Here is a 21,533-nt window from a genome sequence, read left to right on the forward strand (position 1 = left end):
GTAAGAGTCGAATGTTGGGCTGACGGGCGCAATAGCCGAGTGGTTAAAGCGTTGGACTGTCAATCTGAGGGTCCCGGGTTCGAATCACGGTGACGGCGCCTGGTGGGTAAAGGGTGGAGATTTTTACGATCTCCCAGGTCAACATATGTGCAGACCTGCTAGTGCCTGAACCCCCTTCGTGTGTATATGCAAGCAGAACATCAGATACCCACGTTAAAGATCCTGTAATCCATGTCAGCGTTCGGTGGGTTATGGAAACAAGAACATACCCAGCATGCACACCCCCGAAAACAGAGTATGGCTGCCTACATGGCGGGGTAAAAACTGTCATACACGTAAAAGCCCACTCGTGTGCATACGAGTGAACGCAGAAGAAGAAGAAGAATGTTGGGCTGTCAGTTTTGTCATTTTCTTGTCATCACCTTCAAGTTCTAACAAACCATCAGACCAGAGAGATCCATCTCCATCCTTATACTTATCTAGAATCATTTGAACAGCCTGCAAATTTGTATAAATCCACTGACTGGGACTACCATCTCTGTTTATCAAAGGTTCTGATGTCATTTTTGCAAATGAGGCAAACCCCCTTTCCACACACGTTCCATGTACTCCAGTAAGCAAATCATTATAAAGAAGAAAGGGGTCTTCTACTTGACATATGTCATTTAAATTGTATTTCTATAACACAGACACATCAAGCTAACCATTCACTGATTCAGAGACTGTTTTATGTTCACTGAACCAAACTCCAATGAAGCAAATATAAAATAGATGCAATGTGGCAGCACTTTGTGCATGACATCAACTGTCATCTTACAGGCACTGAATAGATTAAACTTTTGTACACTAAAGTATACTATAGGGTACTTCATGCGTGCAATGCTTCATTACTGTGGTGCGCTATACCGCTGCACAATGCTTCGTTGCCAAGGTGCACTACAGTGTATCTCAAGTTCCAAAATTTGTAGTTCATAGGTTAAGGTCTTGTGCCAAACTAAGCGGCAGAGCCCTGTTCTACAGTCATCCAAAAGTGCACCTGTAATTTTTTAATGTGGCTGAGAATGCCATTGCTTGAGACGATGCATGTGAGCGTATAGTCACCCAGCTCTGCTTTCTAGCTTGCTTGACAAGATGGTGTCTCCCTCAACTTCAACAAATACTGAGGCTGAATGCAAACTACGTGTGTTTCCCCTCAGTTTCAGTTTCAGTACCTCAGGGAGGTGTCACTGCGTTCAGACAAATCTATATACGCTACACCACATCTGCCAAGCAGATGCCTGACCAGCAGCGTAACCCAACGTGCTTAGTCAGGCCTTGAGAAAAAAAAATAATAATAAAAAATAAATAAAAATAGAAGCTGTCACAACTGCTGGCTCTGGTGTTGATGAAGAGGATAATGAGTCTTCAGACACTGATGAGTGGTCCCATGACAGTATTAGTGAGGATGAAAGTGGCAAAAGTGTTGGAAGTGAGACACAAGGTTTCAGAGACAGTGACTTAGCAACAGACAAACCTGTGGCTGTTGGTGATGCTGCTGGAGGCCAAGACTTCTATGAGAAACAATTTCTGGAGTTTCTCAGGCAAGACTGGCACCAAGAATCCTTTTTTGCGATATTTGTTGTACTCTATGCAGAGCATGTGCATGTGTGTGAGTGAGTGTGTCTGTATGTATCCAGGTGAAATGATACAGATTCTATAGTGGATATCCACTGAGCATTCAAATTTACCCATTCCATTGCTAGAATTAGAAAGTTTCTATGGTTACAAAAGACCACATTCATGAAATTTCTATTATATGAGAAAATTTCACCCCCTTTCTGTCAGTTGTGAAGAAAACTGTTGTTTTTTCCAAACTATGATAAATCAGTCAATAATAAAGTGAGCGCTTTGAAACTTTGCCAAATGTTAGTCCAATCTGTTTTTTATATTACCACAAAAGGTCACAGCTGTATGTGCTTGAATTTTTTTGTTCAAAGGTTTTTTTCTTGTAACCTGTATAAACAGCCAGTACAGAGAGCACAATGAAGGAAGTCATCAGGCAGAATAGAATGAGTTCAGTCAGAAAAATAAATTTGTAAAAGTTTGCTTCTGAATGGATCGTTGTAAGTAAAATTTGGTCTGCATGTTGTAAATACTTTGCACTATGACAAACATAATAAAACAAAACAAAACAAAAAAACAACCAAAGCAGAACAAACAAAACAGAACTGAAACTTGAGTTTGAAAGTAGAATTTGAAACACAAGTTCCTCGTTCTGTAGTTCCTGTGAGTATGCATACACATGTCAAGGGAACACAGCTCACATTTTGTTCATTGGCAACACTGAATGATTCATATCCCTTCATTAGCAAAAGAAACTGGTCTCAGTGCACTGGAACTGAAGGTAGAGTTCCTCGTTCTGCGTTCTCTATGAGAACACACTGATGTCATGAGGAACTTGTGACAAGGGATGAAATGTGTTAAGAAAACTACTCTGGTATTGTCACATAACAAATCCAGTTGCACTGCTAAAAAAAAATATTGCAGAAGGGACAGGGAAACCATTTGCAGATACCAAGATTTTGACACACAATTGATACAGCTGGAGGGATCTGGTGAACAGTTCTCCAGTGCGGCACCTCAAAGACTCTCCACAGGGTTCATGGCAAAGAAGAAGAAGAATTTTCAAAATGTGTGCAAATGGTTCATAACATACTACAGACTCTTATGAACCTCTAGGATAATGAAATTTGGCTGGTGAGTTCATTGAACCATGTTTTGAAACGCGTACTATATTTGTCTGATCGAATGTGAAAGGTTATGTCATTGTCATAAATAAAAGGAAATTTTCTATCTAAAATTACGTTTAAATAACATACTTACCGTGACCCAACTAGTGCAGACTCCGGCAGGGGTCTGACATTCCTGTCCTGTGCAAACTACTATCCGCCTATGCTGAGAAAACGAAAGTACTACGGCCGATAACCTCCCGGAAGTAGGTAACCTCCCCTTTGTCCCCCTGGCTAGCGCCCTCTTTTGACGGCAATATGCCATCACCAGCACAGCAAGCAGGGAGAACAGGAAGCAGGGAGGACGGGAGGGTCTTAAATTTGGGTCACGGTAAGTATGTTATTTAAACGTAATTTTAGATAGAAAATTTCCTTTTAATTACACATTCTTAACCGTGACCCAACTAGTGCAGAATAGCATGACAAGGTGGAGGGCTCACCTGTTCTACTGTCTGTGTGCTGCGATGGCCTGTTGTGCAACTACCACAGAAGCGATGCCTCTTGAGCCATCATCCTGCAGGCATGCAACGTCTCTCCATGATGACTTGCAGCTGTGTTGAGTGTGCTAAGGCAAGAGAAGAGGAACATGCTCTGACTTCATGTGCTCTGGATGAGGAGGCATCAAGTCTCAATCCTTCTGTTCTATCGCCAGTGCGCTGCAATGGCCCGTTGTGTGGCCACTACAGAGGCAACGCCTCTTGAGCTATCATCCCTGAAGCGATAGATGTCCCTCAAGTAGAATTCGATGAAGGTAGAGTGTACTGTGCCACCTAAGGATACTGGTGCAGGCAAGGAAGACTGAGGTCCACAGCTGTATTGTGGGAGAGGTCTGTGGACCACAGCTGTGCTGATAAATGTAGCGCAAAGAAAATTGGGTCGGTGCATAGAATCTGCACTTTACTGAGAGCCCTTCGAATCAAAAGAAGGGAAGGAAACATATACCCTATAGGGTTGTCTCACTTGAGCACGGTTGAGCGTCAATGCAAGGAGGTGCACATGTAGTTTGATCTGATGATTCCATATCGGTTGTGGGCCGATAGTGGAAGTGGTGTATGTGTTTAGAGGAAACTGTGGCACGAGACGGAGGTAGGCCACCGTGCTGGGCTTGCCTTAGGCGTGACAGCCAGATCTGTACAACTCTTCCATGAGAGATGACAGGCGATAGGCGCTCCCCCCTCACTTTTCTGTCGTTGCCAAAAAAGACAGCACTGGCATGTTGCCTATGCATAGAAGGGCAGACATTTGGCAACAAGAGACTTGAGGTCCCTGGTGTCTCTGGGACAGGGCTGTGTAATTGCCCAGGTAGGTACCATCACGAAGGGGCATACGGAAGGCTTGGTGGCTTCTCTACCTGAGTGTGGCATGTTGGAGCAATCTGCAGAAAGTTGTCGGCAGTCAATGGCTGGGATGGATCAGGCTGTGGGAGTGCACTTCATGTGCCCACAGGTCACTGAGTCTCATTCTGTGGTGGAATTCCTAAAGGAAGAGGGTTTCCATGGGGAAGGAAAATTTTTGCTGTGAGAAAGGGGACCGTATCCATGACAGGCCTCTGGCTGTGTGTGGTGTGCACTAAGTCTGGGATGGAGCAGGGCGGGGGCAGGGAGGAAAGTGGCTGTAGATGTGTTGTACTGGCCATTTACATCAAATCACTGATCTGACATGCGTTTTCAATATGGCCAACAGTAAAGTGAGAGCTGTATTATCAGCAGTTTCTGAATTGCAAAGTGAAATCATTAGCAGCTTAGTCTTTCATGAAATGACTATGTCTCTCAGACTAGAAGTCAAATTGCACTGGGACTTAGTGCTGTAGCCTTGAGAGCTAACTAGCCTTTGGGATCCGTCCCTATGGTGAGTCCAAAGGACTGGGGATGCAACTTGGGAAAAACACTCTCTACTTTAAACTGTATAATTGGATTCAAGCCCGAATAGTCAGGACAGCAGTTGCCTGCTCTGCTGATCTGATGGTCATTGTCGTACATGACTGATTATCATATACTAGTCCTAGGAGGACACCAGTCAGCATGGGTAAATCAGGAAACAGCTGCTGTGTGCTTGAGGGATGAAGGTGTCCACCATGCAGGCTATGCCGAAATGTAAAGAAGCCGGAAGGAGTTGACGGGGTCTTGTGGTGCAACCATGTGTCTGAAAGACATGGTGCTTGCTTCCGAAGTGACAACAAAGTCATCCTCTGACAGGCCCTTGGCTGAAGGCTGGGGCTCCATGATGGGATAGCCTGCTTAGGCTAGAAACCCCTGGAAGTGTCTCATTGGAACGACAGTGCTTGAGAAGGAATGCCCATCTGTAACCACAACAGTGGTTGTGTGTTGAGACTGAAAGGATCGGGCAGGGAAGACCAAGTGCAGAAAGTGCTCTCGAACGCCAGTTGTTTGAGACATCGATGCTAGATCTCTGTTGAAGCAAGGTGATGGGGAGAACTAATGTGCTTGAATGCAGCATCTGCTGTGTCGGTATGAGTGGGCAGAAAGGTACGCCCCTGTGGGTAATGCACGGTTCGTTGTGATTTGTGAGACGCATCCGTCCTCTTCAATATGCCATTCTCCCGATTGTAGAGGAAAACAGTGATTACCCAGGCCTTCTGCTACTAGTGAGGAGTGGAAGAGATGGACTTAGGGTGATTGTCTCCTGCCCAGTGGGCAGTTTTGGGGCCCGCTAAAACTTGGAAAGAATGAAGGGCGTGTGTGTCCGGAGTGGCACCTCTAAGTTGGACTGCCTCATCCCTCCTTGTACCAGGTTAGGGCATCTCTAGCCCTGTGGGTGATTGTTGTAGGCAAATGAGTTGGGTTGCCTTGTCCCTCCATACACCAAGAGAGGGCATCCTTAGCCCTGTGGGTGGGAAGGGAGTGTGTGTGGGTCCCTAAAGACCAGCCACTACTGAAATGTGAAGAAGCATACATTCAGGTGTGAATGAGGCAGTTTTGTCTGTGAGTGCAGTCATCCTCCGAAAGCAAGGTAGGGATGAATTTATGAAAATGAATACATATATGCGCAATGGGATTATTAACTTCCATCAACTCAAGTGATGGTGTCAGGAATAGGCCAATGACAAGACAAGAGATCTAGTCACGAGAAATAAGTGGCTGTATAAGCAAACGTGTAGCGAGCACATATATACCCAAGTAAATGGGTAAGTGTGCATAATCCATAATGGGAAGGAATCTGTGTGTCAGGTCAGGTCAGGTCATTAGATCTGCTACTGGTAACCTGTAATCCAGTACAACCTGTTCAGGGTCGGGCTGCCGGCGACTAAACCGGGATAAGTATACATCTATAAGTGTAAAAAGAAATGTGTATAAATGTAGCAAGATATGGTATATATATATATATATATATATATATATATATATGTGTGTGTGTGTGTGTGTGTGTGTGTGTATACACACACACAATTTAAAAAAAAAAAAAATTTTTTATAAGAAATCAAAAAGAATAGAAGGGGAAATATTGTGATTTATTTCCTGTTATTATGTATAACCAGAAGAGAATGGTAATGGGGATGGCTGCCTGCAGAGGACTGTGCGCAAGTGTGGGGGGATGAAGAACCCCAAAGTTCAGTGGCCAATAGCCTGAGAAACAGCAAGAAAGGTGCAGTTGCTATGCAAAGTTGTGTGAAGTCCATGAATGGGCATCAGGACCCAATGAGAAACCGAAGGAAAACATCGCTGGTGGACAGCACGGGGGGCAGGAGTGATGTGCTGTGTCGGCGAAAGTAACTAAAGCGTCAACCGCCTAGGTTACAAATGCGGAGTTGCCTCCCTTGGCACCGATAATCGTCGAAAAGGATGGTGTCTTTAGAGCACATATCCCCTGGTGCAACGTGTCCTCACCGTAGAGGGAGGAGTGTCATGCTGCATGTGAGAGTCCGTGGTTCAATGCCACCGTAACTGACACAGGTGAAAACGGCCGCAAGGGGAATAATTATAATGTCCCTTAGCGCCGTGGGCATCCCAACCCGAATCGGTCGCCATCGGATGCGAGACGGTCGGGGCATGTTCTGTGTGCAGGCGCAAGGTGTGGCACGGGGAAGCAGAGTGGTGCATAATTGCTGCAGCAAGTTAGTGATGAGCTGCTGATTGTTTGGTTGAGCAGCTTGCTGAGACGCCATTAGTGGATGGGAAACAGCAGCAATCGGTGGTGTGGCAGATGGGGTCATCAACGCATAGCTTGGTGGGACCGTGCATGCACCCGCACTGTTGCCGGTGCAAGGGAAATAACTGTGGCGGTCACCGGCAAGGGTGCCGAAGCAGGAGTTGTCTCCCTTGGACCGGGCGCTCCGGACGAGGAGGGGGGTGCACGCGTATGGGCGAGCGTGTCCCCTAGTGGTCCACCTTCCTCCCTACACCAGGGGAGGGCATCCCTACGCGCCTCGGTCGCCACTGGATCCGAGATGGTCGAGGCATGCCGTGTGGGGGGTCGCGTGATCCGATGTCACAGCCACCACCACGGACGCATCGCACATAGGGCCCAGTCTAACGTGCGGATCCAAAACAAGCCGCTTTTTGTGTGTGTGTGTGTGTGTGTGTGTGTTGTTTCCCCAAAGGGATTGTGGCACATTCCATTAGTGCAACTGTGGGTATGGGTAAAGAGATAGAGGAGGTCAACTCGTACACTGCCGACTGGCAGGGCCGAGAAAACGCGGATCGCGTCGAGTGCGTTCGCGGACTGATAAAAATGACATTAAAGGCAACACTGACCTGAGTGTGTGGCAACAAACCTCTAGAAGTCACCAGAGGAGGTGTAGGAGGTGGTGAAAGTCTGGAGTCGACCCGAGGGAGCGGAGGAAGTGGAGGAGGCGGCGGGTTGGCGTTGTTGAGAGGGCCAGGAGTAGAGGGCCCAGAGTGTCAGCGAATCAACTGCGATCGCGCCTTAATTTTAGCGCGATCGCCCAATTGAGCTACATAATTATGTGACCTGGTTCGAGACATAATTTGATAACAAACAAGAACGCCAGAGAGTCAACAGACCCAGACAGAAAAAACGAAAAAGCTTAGCCGTATGGACAGCACAGGAACAGAGTCATGATGGCTGCCGGAAAAAGAGGGCGCTAGCCAGGGGGACAAAGGGGAGGTTACCTACTTCCGGGAGGTTATCGGCCGTAGTACTTTCGTTTTCTCCACATAGGCGGATAGTAGTTTGCACAGGACAGGAATGTCAGACCCATGCCAGAGTCTGCACTAGTTGGGTCACGGTTAAGTATGTGTAATTAAACATGCAGTTACAAAATGAATATGCATGCTATGAGAGTGAGAAGGAAGCTGAAGCCTAACCAACATGATCTTCCTTCACTTGACTGCACATGTCCAACAAACATTCAAAGAATTGTCAATTGTCACAAAACTAAATTAAAAGTAGCTTCACAACAGTTCTAATTAATTTTTTTCATTTCAATATTTCTGGTGAAATTTTACAGCATTATATACAGGTGATTTACTATACACACGCAATCTCTCTCCTTGTAAAACACAAGGAACTGTACAAGCCTGTACATAATTACAGTCAATGTCACAGTCACTACTGTCACAAAAAAACATGGATACACACACACAAAAGTGGGACAGAAGCTACACTATTGGGCAATATTCTGGTCATGGAAGTTGTGAAAACTGTCATTCTTATGCCAGCAGAGAGGCACCTGGCAGAACACATGTATAATGTCTCAAGTTGTCAAGGCCTCACTAAGCGCGTTGGGTTACGCTGCTGGTCAGGCATCTGCTTGGCAGATGTGGTGTAGCGTATATGGTTTTGTCCGAACGCAGTGACGCCTCCTTGAGCTACTGAAACTGAAACTGAAACTCAAGTTGTCACCCCTTTGCCAAACAGCCTATAATCGTGACCTTTAAACAGGGACAGATAAGCTCTCATTTCAGCTGACTGAATTGCTGGGGCTGAAAATGAAAACATTACAGAAGCTTCAGATCAGTGAACACATTTTAAAAATGTTTTGAACTGACTCCTTTTCTAATGATATGCATAGATGCCTGATAGCAAAGTTCCAGAAGTGACATATTTGGTCTATCCCAAATCTTGAGACAACCAAAAATTATTTAGCATTAATTTTATGCACTTGGCCCTTGGGGGGAAAAAACACAAAAAAGCCACTGCTTGCAGAAAAAACTTGTCCAGTTTTAGCAGCAAGCACAATGGGAAATCATAAGGTACCTGCACTGGGGCATCAAATAAAATAAAATCATTTTTGCTGCCAAACCAAACACAAAGTGGCCATTGCAGAGCTGATTGCATGTCCATTCTTAAATTCATTTGAAGAGAACCCAAAACAATGTTAAATGTCAATCAAGACAACAGAAAACAGACCAACTCACCCATGCCTCGCTCAGTATATGTAAAAAATTTAATCAAGTTAGAAATATTGGAAATAATGAACACACACCTATTCACCACTTCTTTTTCTGTCCACATAAATTTTGAATCAAGTTAGAAATAGTGATTTCCTTCAGGAAATGAAAAAGAGTATCTTGAGAATATCCTACAACAAAAGTTTCATAGAGTTAGATGTAAAATGTTTGTGTCTGATCTCATGTAGATCCCAGACGTCAGGTGTTTTATGCTGAGGCATGGTATAAAGCAAGGGCTGTAGAAAAAACCAATAGCTGGTACCTCAAATTATTTAAAGTCATGTATGACCATCCCAAATCTGAAAAAAGACAGTTTACTTCAGAAGTTTGAAAGTGATCTGTTTCATTATGGTATCTTAAAAACAGCAGACACAATTCTGTTTTACTGAAAATGGCTGCTTATATTTCAAGGCTGGCTGAATAACCAGTCTTGTGTTAACTATCACTGTGGCTGACTGCATCAACATCTGACTGCCATTTGAGCATTCTCAATGGAAAAGGAGTAAGCACCACTCCATGTCAAACACAGATGGCTGAAAAAGACTTGAAACAGTTAACAGACACTCTGCTGGGGACTTTATTTACTTCTTAATTTGTTTGTCCAAATGTCAGCTATCAACTTTAAATTTCTGTCAGTATGTTAGTGACCAAAAAAAGAAAGTTTGGCTTTTCATTATCTTTTCTGGTTGCTTCACACTGCTTTTAAAAACAGCATACAATTCACTAAATCTGTAATGACCAAATGTTCTATAAACAACAATCACATTGCACTTACTTTTTATGGGCCTCATCACTGTAGGACAGACAAGGCAGTATGGCAGTCAGCATGCCAGCCATATGTGGCAGCATAGTGCGGCCAGACAATGTGACAAACTCTCTGAGCCAGGTGATAGCTGTATACTGGGTCAGATCATCCGTGTTCTGGCTGTGTACAATGAGGATGTTAGCCATAGCTGTGTAGTTGACTCCATTCTTGGTGCGCTTGATGCCCTCCAGAAACTCGGCAAGGACGCTCTGGCACCTAGGCATTGTGCAAGAAGCATGGTGATTATTACATCACACTGTGTTGTCTTATTCATGCATACTCTTCATACTTATTCATTAATGATCTTCCTCTGGATCTCTGCCACTTACCAACACTGTCATCTTTCAAAACAAACTTGAAAACCCACCTATTCAAACAGGCCTTTGTGTGTGATGAAGCATAGCTAATTGTCTGCATTCTTCCTTCTCCTCCTAGTCTTACCCACCCCACTTAGCCTTCTACTGAAATGATCATGTAGTGTGTGTCTGTGGGTAGGTATTTGTGTGTGTGAAAGCGTGTGTGTATGTGTGCGTGTGTAGAGCATTGTTGTTTTTTTGTTGTTGATTTTTTTGTGTGTGTGTGTGTGTTTGTATGGGTGTGTGTGTGTGTTTCCTATCTGCAATTTGTAGTACTGTCTTGGTGTATAGATACACATATATGTGTTGTTTTTCATATAAAGAGGTATGTTATTAAGCACTATTGTATATGTACTGTTTCATGTGAGGTGCTTAGAGCTCATTGTATGGGGAGTTTGTGCCATATAAGTAATATCAATTATCATCAGTATTATCATATGGCATACTCACTTTGCATGTTCGCAAGTGCGTATGCACTCTCTCTCTCTCTCTCTCTCTCTCTCTCTCTCTCTCTCTCTCTCTCTCTCTCCTCTGGCAATAGAAATAACAAAAAAGGTAAACATGGAATTCAAATGATCCCTTGAACTGTAGAAATATTTCTAATGATATTTGCAGACAATGTGATTCTCTTGTCTAGCAGGGCCATAGGACTTCAAAATCAGTTAACTGTATTGAAACAAGCAGACAGATTATTTTTGGAAGTTAATCTGGAAAAAAAACATTTAATTGTATTCAGGAAAGGTGGCCACCTCTCTAGACACAAAAAATGGCACTCTGGTACTGATGAAATGAAAGTAACAAATAGTTATAGATATCTTGGAATGTGCTTTACAACCAAGCTCAGTATGACAAGCACAATAACAGAAACATATTGGAAGGTACAGAAGGGGGTGATAGAAATTCTGAGTTGCTTATATAAACTAGGTTCCATTGATTCGTCTATTTTCTGAAAACTTTTTGATTCTCAAGTTGAACCAATGTTGACCTATGGTTCTGAAATATGGGGACTTGGTGATAATAAAGATATTGAAAAGGTACTCACTTTTGCTATCAAACATTTCTTAAATGTACCTGTGCATACATTGAATACTGTTTTAGAGAATGTTTTGGAGACTGGAAGATACCCATTATATATCAGACCACATGTGAAATTATCAAATATTGGTTAAAATTGATTAGTCTTCCTGTATTGAGGCTGTAAACAAGTGTATGTTATGTTATTAAACAAATATAAGAGAGGGAAAGAACATTGGGTATATTTGGTAAAGTAAACATTAACAGTACCTGGATCTGGAATCGTAAGGATGTGTCAGTGAGCTGGATGCAAAAAAGGATTTATTTCTGAATTCAGAGACAGACTTATGTAACTTCATATAAGCAAGACTGGCATTTGGAAAAGGAAACAAATGAAAAATACAGTTGGTGTGGAAAGTGTACACTGATATTCATGAAAATTGTACTGTCTTTAAAACAGGTTCTGCAAAGAATGAAGATCTGTTCAGTGTACTTAAACAGTAGAATGCCAATAAGACATCAGCTGACGTCCTACAAAAAGTATTGCCATAGTGCCTATTAGACGTCCACTGACGTCCTGCATATGTTCCAATTTTTCCTTCATTGGCGTTTGGCTCAGTTCACATAAACAGACTCTGAACACTTAGTTTGATGTGTCTGGATTATAAAAATTCTATTCAAATGAACTTACATCAGGTAGAAGACCTCTTTCTACTCGATAATAACTTGCTAACTGACCACGTGATACGTGCGTGGAAAAGGGGGTTCCATCGTGTGCAAACAAATGCATTGAAAACTGTGTCCAGTAAAGCAAATAGTCACAGTCAGCAGATTTACACAATTCTGAAAGCTCTGCTTGTGATTATGGACAGCTTTCGCAATGGAGAAGGATCTCTCTTGTCTGATGATTGGTTTGAAAATAAAGGTGATTGACAACGACAGTGATGAAACTGACAGTCCATTTTATGGTAATTCAGTCCGTCCATCCAATCAGACAGCGTTTTTGAACAACTGGCTATGACTGACAGAATACGTACAGCGAGTGTTGGAAGAAGAGAAGGAGAGGGAGAGGAGTGATGTAAGACGATAGGTCAAATGCCAGCCAGAGGTCATCAAGGGGGCGTGGCTTTTGGGAAGAGTGTACTCACATTTCAAAGCAGACAGAAGGCAATCGACAACCACCAATGCCCCACGATTTTCACAAAATGCAGTGCTGAACCTGCACTGGCCGTGAAACACATGATTTTTGTTTTTAACACTTTTTTTTCCGCTGAATCAGAGGGATGGCTTGCTTGAAGAGGTGGCAAGCCGGATGCACAGCAAACATTTTCATCGGCCCACGTGCAACTTGAAAGGAGTGAATGTCATCAAAGAACTTCACCCTTTCACTTGCAAACGCTCTTTGCTGTCAAAAAGCTTGCCAGTTCAGTTTCTGGAACTGTGATTGACCTTTTACACTAACTTTACTCACTTTTGTCATTACTGGGGCAGTGATTTACTTACATGTCTGCAAGAGCTGTGATTTATTTTCATAAGCTTACAGCTGGTTTTAATTTCCTCTACAGGTAAAATCTGACAATAGGCATGCTATTTCTTGCTGTATTTTGTTTCTTTTCTTTATGGATATCATTATGTAGAGGTGGAAATAGACTTTTTTGTTGCACAAAAATTATTATCTTGACTTTACATGCCTGAACAGTTACCTACAATCAATCTAATTGGGGAAAAAAAGCCCAGAAACAGAATCTACACTCATTTTCTTTCACAAAAATGTTTACTTTCTTTCTGTATCACCCATAGCTTTTGTGCTAGAATTTTTTGTGATTTATTACCCCCAAATCCTCAAAATTCCCTGGCAAGGGGAAGAGCACTTTTTACAAAATTCTCTGGCACTGAACTGGTCAATATACATCTGGAAAATTCAATCCAGTCACTTGCAAAGTATACTGCCAAAGCTTTTAACCTTCGAATAAAAATGAAAAACTCCACTCACTGTTGTTCTTAAAGAAATTGACTTTGTGTAGACTGCTATGTATAAAAAACTTTTTGTTCTCTTTTACATATGTAGTGTGATTTCTTCTCATCACAAATGTAAATTGGATGGTCAAAATTATGTAGTTTCTTTATCAATGTATTTTCACAAATTGTACATCTCCAATAGTCGTTTTCTTCTTTCTTTTTTTTTTCTTTTTCTTAAACCATTTTGTTGTGATTGTACGCCCATGTCATTAGGGCTGTTAAGCTATGGACATTAAAAGGGTTCTGAGTTCTCTCTCTCCCTCTCCCTCTCTTTCTCTCTCTCTCACACACACACACACACACACACACACAATAATAATAATAATAATGGTACTTATATAGCGCTGAATCTTGTGCATAGACAAATCTAAGCGTTTTCGCACCAGTCATTCTCACGCACGCATAACTCTAAAACTGGAGAAAATGAAGACAAGGAAGAGGCAGGGAACGGAGGCTATTTTGGGAAGAGGTGGGTTTTAAGTTCAGACTTGAAAGAGCTGAGTGTGGAGACTTGACGAAGCAAAAGAGGAAGTTCATTCCAATTGCAAGGTCCAGAGATAGAGAAAGAACGGCAGCCAACAGTCGAGAGTTTGAATCTGGGTATGCGTAAGTGGAGTGGATCCGAAGCTGATCGTAGTGAGCGAGATGGAGTGTAGAGGTGAAGGCAGCCACAGAGATAGGAAGGGGCTGATTTGTGAATACATTTGTAGCATAGAGTGCTGATCTTGTACTTTATTCGGTGTGAGACAGGGAGCCAGTGGAGATGTTGCAAAAGAGGAGTGATGTGCTCAGATCTTTTCTTTCTGAGGACGAGTCGGGCAGCAGAATTTTGTATGCGCTGAAGGGACTGAATGGATGAAGCAGGCAAACCAGACAATAGAGAGTTACAGTAGTCAAGGCGAGAGAGAATGAGAGAAACGACAAGTCTAAATGTTGCGTCAATGGACAGATATTTCCGGATGGAACTGATGCACCGCAGTTGACAGTAGCAGGATTGACATATCTGATTGATAAATTTTTGCATGGACAGTGTGTTGTCAAGGACAACGCCGAGGTTCCTGACTGAACTGGACAGAGTGATGGATGTACTCCAATAGCTACAATGGCTTAACGACAAGTTGGAAATGGATCAGAATGATTTTTGCTTTTTTTTCAGTCTCTCTCACTAATGCAGCTGAGCACAACACTTGCCACCCAATAACATGTAGTCTGAGCAAACATGTAAACTGAGCTGAACATGTGTAACAGTGTAGAAAACAGTGTACTGATCTCTTGATCTACCATGACACAGAAGGGTTTACATGGGTGCTAGTTCCCAAAATCAGTACTCCTGACAATACATTAGTATTTTTAAATGTCTTCCAAACTTCTGTTCAGAAGCACAATTTTTTAATAAACATTTTTTAATAAAGTAAACATTTTTCAATAAAGTAAACATTGTGCTAAGAAAAGCACAATATCTGTGTCATACACTGTACCATGTCAAACTGATGCAAACTACGACTATCGGTTTGCTCTGCTTGGCCAAATTTCACGTGGCTAACGGTGAAAAGATGCTCAGACCGTTCTCAGCCAATCAAACGCCTCTAAACGCTACAAATGCTGAATCATTCCTTTGGCCAAGGCTGTCAACGCCATCTTGTCCGGTTTATGCTCTGTCTTGTCTTACGCTTTTTTTTTTTTGCTATCAAGCATGTTCATTTGGCCTTATTTTGTTGCATGCTCAGGATGTTCACCCAACAAACCCTATGAGCATGCAGCTGGCCAACTTTCTAGCTCACTACTCCTTGGGTCTTAGCCTGTCGGCTAGCTCTATGCAAGGGTACAGATCTGCCATCTGTACCACCATCAGACAGCTAGGTGGTCCTTCCTTTGAAGCAGATTTCCTTCTCAGAGAGGTTGGTAGGGGCGCCTCTCTTAAGGAACTTAGAAACCCCAGGAGAGCGCTTTGTGGGACTTGTTCCTGGTGCTTGAAATCATTCGAAAGCAACCCTTCAAGCCTTTGAGTACTATTCTTTTCAACTCACTCACCCTCAAGACCACTTTCCTTCTGTTGCTGGCTACGGGCCGTCGTAGAAGCAAGATACATGGTCTTTGTGGAATGCCACAAGATCTGGTCTTCCACAGAGATGGTTCCATCACCCTCCGTTTCCTTCCAGAAATCCTGGCTAAGAACCAAGACCTGGAGGTCCCTTCCCCCTCTCTGAGGGTCAGACCTTTGTCTGGTATTCTTACCCAAAATGATGAGGATAGGCATCTCTGCCCTGTTCGGTGTCTCAAATACTATTGGGATAGGTCTCGCCACAGGCATTCTTCTCAGAGATGTCTTCTCATCTCCCTCAATGAGAATTACATGAGAGACATTGCTGCAGGCACCATTTCCTGCTGGGTTTCCCAAGTCATTCGTAGAGCCTACTCTCATGCACACAGATATCAGCTGTCTTAATCCCAGAGCGCATGAAGTGCAGGCCATAGCCACTTCAGCTGCTTTCCAGCACTCAGTGCCACTGCAGCATGTCTTGGAGGCAGCCTTCTGGTGGTCTGAGAATCCCTTCATCAACTTCTACCTCAGGGATTTCCATATTACTAGGGCTGACAGTTCAAAGGGGCATCTTTTCACTGTTAGCCGCATGAAATTTGGTCAAGCAGAGCAAACCAATAGGCCAAGTTTGCATCAGTTTGACATGGTCAGCATGTATCACCAAAACAGATAGTATAATGAAAACTCCTCCTATCTGTGCCATACATTATTCTGGCTTTTGTTACCCATTTGCCAAGCGATTTTTGGTAACAGATGGTAATAATTAACATCTTGAATGCCAAAGACATACATATACATTCCCTAAATTGCTTCACTATTTGCATAGGACACAAAAGGTTTTGGCTGTAGTGTAATGTGAGATTTCATTATTTGGGTGTCATGATGTATGGCATGTATTTGGGGTGTTTTTGTTGTGTGTCATATTTCAGTGTGTGTCTGTGCATAGATTACTGTAGGTGCTTGAATGTATGTTTTGCATACTGATTTTTATGTTGTTCAGCGAAGTTGGGCATGTTTGGCAGGGGCAATGTATGTATGCATTAAATTAGTAGTAGTAGTAGAAGTAGTATGTATGTGCACACATATCTATGCCTTTTTATTATAATATGTATAATTTGCAATGGACATTGAACTAAGTATGTGTTTTTGGTGGAATGTCATATGTGTATAAAAACTCTATAACTTTCACAAGCACTCACATTTTCCTTATCTCTCTGCTGTCCTCTCCCAGTATCAGGAAAAGACCATCCAAAATTTCAGGTAGTAAGACAATCATGTTGATATCTGGCACCGCATCCAACACCTCAATCTGATACACAAAGACAGCTCAGAGTAAAGTCATTTCATATATGCACACATATATATAATCACACACACGTTATCAACATGCTTACTACTATACATCCATGGGTGGTCAATTCATTTCACATAATAATGAAGTTCTTGTGTCTGTGTAAAAGAGGTATATGTCCATATGGAATGCTAAAGATCATATGTCCTGAGTAACTCAAATCAGACATAACTTTTGTCATCTCTTAACTGTATGAATTACGAAACAATAAAGAGAGGTAACTTTCTTCACACACAAGGTACACATCTTCAAGTCAATGCTGCATATACTAACAATTCCGCTAGCACACATGTAAATAAAAGGTACATTGGGAAAAACACAGACACTTCCTTATAACAATCATCTGACATACGAAGTGCACATGAAACATAAGCAGCACTGACTGTGTGAGAGGAGTGAAGAGGAGGGGGGTGGAGACTGAGGGGGTGTGGTCTCACATCCATGTTATCACTTGGAGTATTCACAATGCACTGTGTATCTTTTTTTTCTTCTTTTCTTATTGTGGTTGTTCTAGTATAATTTGTGTGTACAGGTATTATCCATTTCTCCAGAAAATATGATATCATTACCTGACAATGTTTGTAATTAACAAGTTGAAAATGTGACAAAAAACAAAACAATGATTTCGAAACAACAGCATGTCACTGAAAATTTATGAAATTTGAAAAAAAAAAATCTTGTGTTTTGTATTTTTTATTCATTTACCTTTTAGAAAATATATACTTTTATGGGTCTTTCTCCAATAACAAAGAGCACTTTTCTTTTCTTTTTTTTTTTTTCTTTTTTTTTGTTGTTGCAAATATATACCCGTTTTTTTTGTAAAAACAACAACCTGGCAAATAGATTTCACTTAAATCTTATTTTCCTGGCAGCGAAAGGGTTAAATGAACTGCTGTTTGCAAATGACCACAGCATCCTGAATGAAAACAAAGACCGGCTGCAAAGACATACAGACAGCTTGAGCAGCAACTGCAAACCCTATGGTATGAATATAAGCATAGGTAAGACAGAGGTCATTTCAATAAGGTGCACTCCTGAAAAGCTGGGTATCACCATCAATGACAGCAGCTTGGAAAAAGTTCAAATACCTAGGGAGCATCTTTGCTGAGGATGGGAATCTGGACAGAGAAATAAAGACTAGATTCAAGAAGGCAAACTGTCAGCTATCAACTAGTACCCCTCCTGAAGCACCTATGCAAGCATACGCAGTTTTCGTCTCCACCCCGACCTATCAGTGCCAGACCTGGACTCTAACAAAGCTCACGACTTGTGAGATGAGATGTCTAACAGTGTGACAGTGAATTTGTCTGTATCTAAAGATGATAAACATGTATTTGTATTTGTGTATTTCCATTCTTATCTCTCTTTAAAAGAAATCAGTCATTTTTTCTGCATACATATTTACAGTACACACACACACACAAACACACACACACATCTCTCTTTCTCCTCTCTCTCTCTCTCTCTCTATATATATATATATACATATATATATATATATATATATATATATATATATATATATATGCACATGTATGCATGCATTCATCTGACTGTGTGCATAGGTGCTTGGTATTATGATTGCATGGAAGATATATGGATGTTTAGTTTTATGTGGTTTAGGTGACTGTATGTTGTACACAAGGGATAGTTATTAAAGAAATTTTAATACTATTTATTTAAATATATGCAAACACTAATGCCCCTGCAAAACTGATTTGTTCTACAAGCAGAATTGACTGGCCAACACATAATGTCAGGATTACTATGCAGCCGATTTATAAGCCAGGTGACTAAGCATACACAACCCTACACAGAATGACAGTTTTATTTGAGTTTGTTCTCGCCTTACCTCACTGGCAGTACATGGTCCTGTCCTTTAACACTGCAATCACTGCCTAACAGGGGAAGAGAAGAACACTACCAAATTACATTCAGCCTTTTGATTTTCCATCAGCAGACAGGATCACAGACATCAAGAAAGAACAGAATGCATTTAGCTGAAAATTATTCAGCAGAAATGTATCTGCTGCTTGTATGAATAAGCTAGATAAACAGTTTTAGTCACATTGTTGACTTGTTTGCATTTCAGATTCCAGAACAGAAAAAGTGAGATGACCCCAAACAGTAGACATATGAACAATGATTATATTTATTCTGTGGCATTTTTACCCTCTGCGAGAAGAGAATGGTTTGATATTCAGTAACTTGATATCAGAAAAAGCTTTTAAAAGTGTGTGGCATGCTAAACTTACTTTATGAAATGAAAAATGTTGGAATACTTCAAAGGTCTTTCTTGTCAAAGAGATCTATTTGTGTTTGGGTAGGTAAAGTTTACTCTCTTGATACTGACATTGGAATCTCACAGGGTTAAATCATAGCTCCAATTTTATTTATTGTTCCTATTTATGATCTTCCCAAGGTCCCACCAGAAAATATCAATTTGGAACAATTAAGAAACATACTTCAACGATGGTGTTAAACAATAACCAAAACATCCTGTAATCCATGTCAGTGGTACGTGCATTATGGAAACAAAAGCACACCCCCGGAAAACTTACCCGTAAAATGTTACATGTCTGTCCGAGTGTGTATGTGTGTGTGCATGAAATCTGACTGAATGGCACAGGAAATGAATAATGAACGCCCAGTGGCAGCCGTCAGTCGGCTCTACCCAAGTAAGCAGCCTGTTGTGCAAATGACCCCGTGTTTGTAAAGCGCTTAGAGCTTGGTCTCCGACTGAGGATAAGCACTATATAAGTATCCAAATCAATCAATCAATCAATCAAACCATACGTTTTGGTTCGAGCATGGGGGATCCTTAGCATATGGGTGTCAGAAGAAGAGCGGAGTTGGTGTGAGGGTATGTAAGGATGAATGAGATCGGAAAGATACTGTGGACCAGAAGCCTCAATGGACATGAAACAAAGATTCTCAGTCGCATTGACTAATGCAATTCACTACTCGCTGGTTTGCCCTCTGATCTGATATCATGCCTTCAGATGATCTTGATCAATATTACCAGAGTCATTCTCAAAAAGTCCAAAAAAGATCATGTTACCCCTCTCTAGCATCAACTTCATTGGTTGCCCATCCAGTACAGAATTCAGTACAACACTGCCATACTAGCTTATCGCTGCTTTGAAGGATCTCTCCCATCTTACTCATCTTCCCTCCTTCACATTTACACTCCAGCCTGTTCTCTCAGGTCTTCTGGAGAAAAGCTCCTTTGAGTCCACAAAGACTCTTCAAAGACATTTGGTTAAAGGGCTTTTCAGTATCAAGCACCTTCTGTCTGGAATTCTCTTCCTCTGGATCTCCGGCACTCACCAACTGTCCTCTCACAAAATGGCCTTTGGATGTGATTAGGCATAGTCCTTTGTCAGTCTCCTCCCACCCTCTACACTCTCCTTGTGTCCCTCTCTCTCCATTGTATTCCTGTGATGTGTGTGTGCTTGTGGGTTGGTGTGTGTGTGTGTGTGTGCAGGGTGTATTTTGTGCCTTTTTCCTGTGATAATTCATATCTGCAATTTGCAGCATTGTATTTGTGTATATAAATTTCGTTTTTCCACTTCTATGTCATCATGTGTTTTTGTAACTGTATGGTATAATGCAATACATATATGTATTGTCTCATGTAAGGTGCTTAGAGCCCAATATATGGGGAGTTTATGCCATGTAAGTACAATATATCATTATCATTATTATTATTACCCCAATAACAGATGATGAGACTTTGAATTACTATAAGAAAAAATCTTTTAAAAATTAAAATCTACAATTTATGGCTGTAAATCAACTCCCAAATTAAACTGGCAAACTTATTCCAAACATAAATAAAGCAACAAAAAGAATCAATTTATTGAAAATAATATATAGATACAATCAGGATACAAAAACTGTTCAGTTATACCTTTAGCAGTAAGTCTAATCAGGTCAGTGTCAATTTATTGACTTAAAGTATACTTTTCAGCACTTTGGATATGCTTACCTCCCTTGCAAATGGCGACTGCCTTGATGAGTGTTCGGAGCAATTTCTCGCCAAGTTTTGGCTCGATTTTAATGCAGTTTTTTTTGTGTTTTATAAAGCATATCAAAATGGCTGCCAGAAAGTACAGTACAGAAGAGGTGGCTAGAATCTTATTTGATTTTCTGCACAAGTTCAACAATAGCATCTATGAAAACGTGACAGTAAACGAAAGTCATGTTGTTGTTGATCAACTGAAGTGATTCTGGTTCTCCTAATGATGATTGCATGCTACAAGGTACATCAACAGGAAGTGGGCAGGGTCGGGTCAGAAGTGGGAAAATAATATTTTAGCTCAAAGCCTTCATTCTGGGGTCTTTGAAACCCTCCAGATGAAAGTTTCCAGCCGAAATATTGTTTACAGTGAGTTTTTGTGTTGTAATATTGTGTGATAGTGTTTGTGGGTGTTTGTTTGGGAGGGTGTGTGTGTAGGTGTATATGAGTGGCGGTGCATGCTAACGCAGGAAACAGTTTCAGTTTCAGTTTCAGTAGCTCAAGGAGGCGTCACTGCGTTCGGACAAAACCATATACGCTACACCACATCTGCCAAGCAGATGCCTGACCAGCAGCGTAACCCAACGCGCTTAGTCAGGCCTTGAGAAAAAAAACAAAAACAACACCCCCCCCCAAAAAAAAAACAACAACAAAAAACAGGGGAATAAATAATAGGTAAGCTTACATAAATAAATAAATAAATAAATAATTATAATATAGAAAAAGGTAGTAGTAATAATAATAGTAATACTAATAAAATGATAACAAAAAAAAAATAAATAAATAA

General features: G+C 41.5%; 1 protein-coding gene across 1 annotated transcript in view; it reads right to left on the reverse strand.

The window, feature by feature from the left end:
* LOC143286056 (protein VAC14 homolog) overlaps positions 1–21,533 on the reverse strand; it is a 193,488-nt gene that overhangs the window by 88,847 nt on the left and 83,108 nt on the right. Inside the window, exons 6-7 of the mRNA XM_076593599.1 lie at positions 16,574–16,683; positions 9,915–10,160 (exon numbers count right to left, since the gene is read on the reverse strand). Of these exons, the coding sequence (XP_076449714.1) occupies positions 9,915–10,160; positions 16,574–16,683 (356 nt within the window). The remainder of the gene's footprint in view (positions 1–9,914; positions 10,161–16,573; positions 16,684–21,533) is intronic.

The sequence above is a fragment of the Babylonia areolata genome, chromosome 9 (genome assembly GCF_041734735.1).
Source record: "Babylonia areolata isolate BAREFJ2019XMU chromosome 9, ASM4173473v1, whole genome shotgun sequence".
Classification (NCBI taxonomy): domain Eukaryota; kingdom Metazoa; phylum Mollusca; class Gastropoda; order Neogastropoda; family Buccinidae; genus Babylonia; species Babylonia areolata.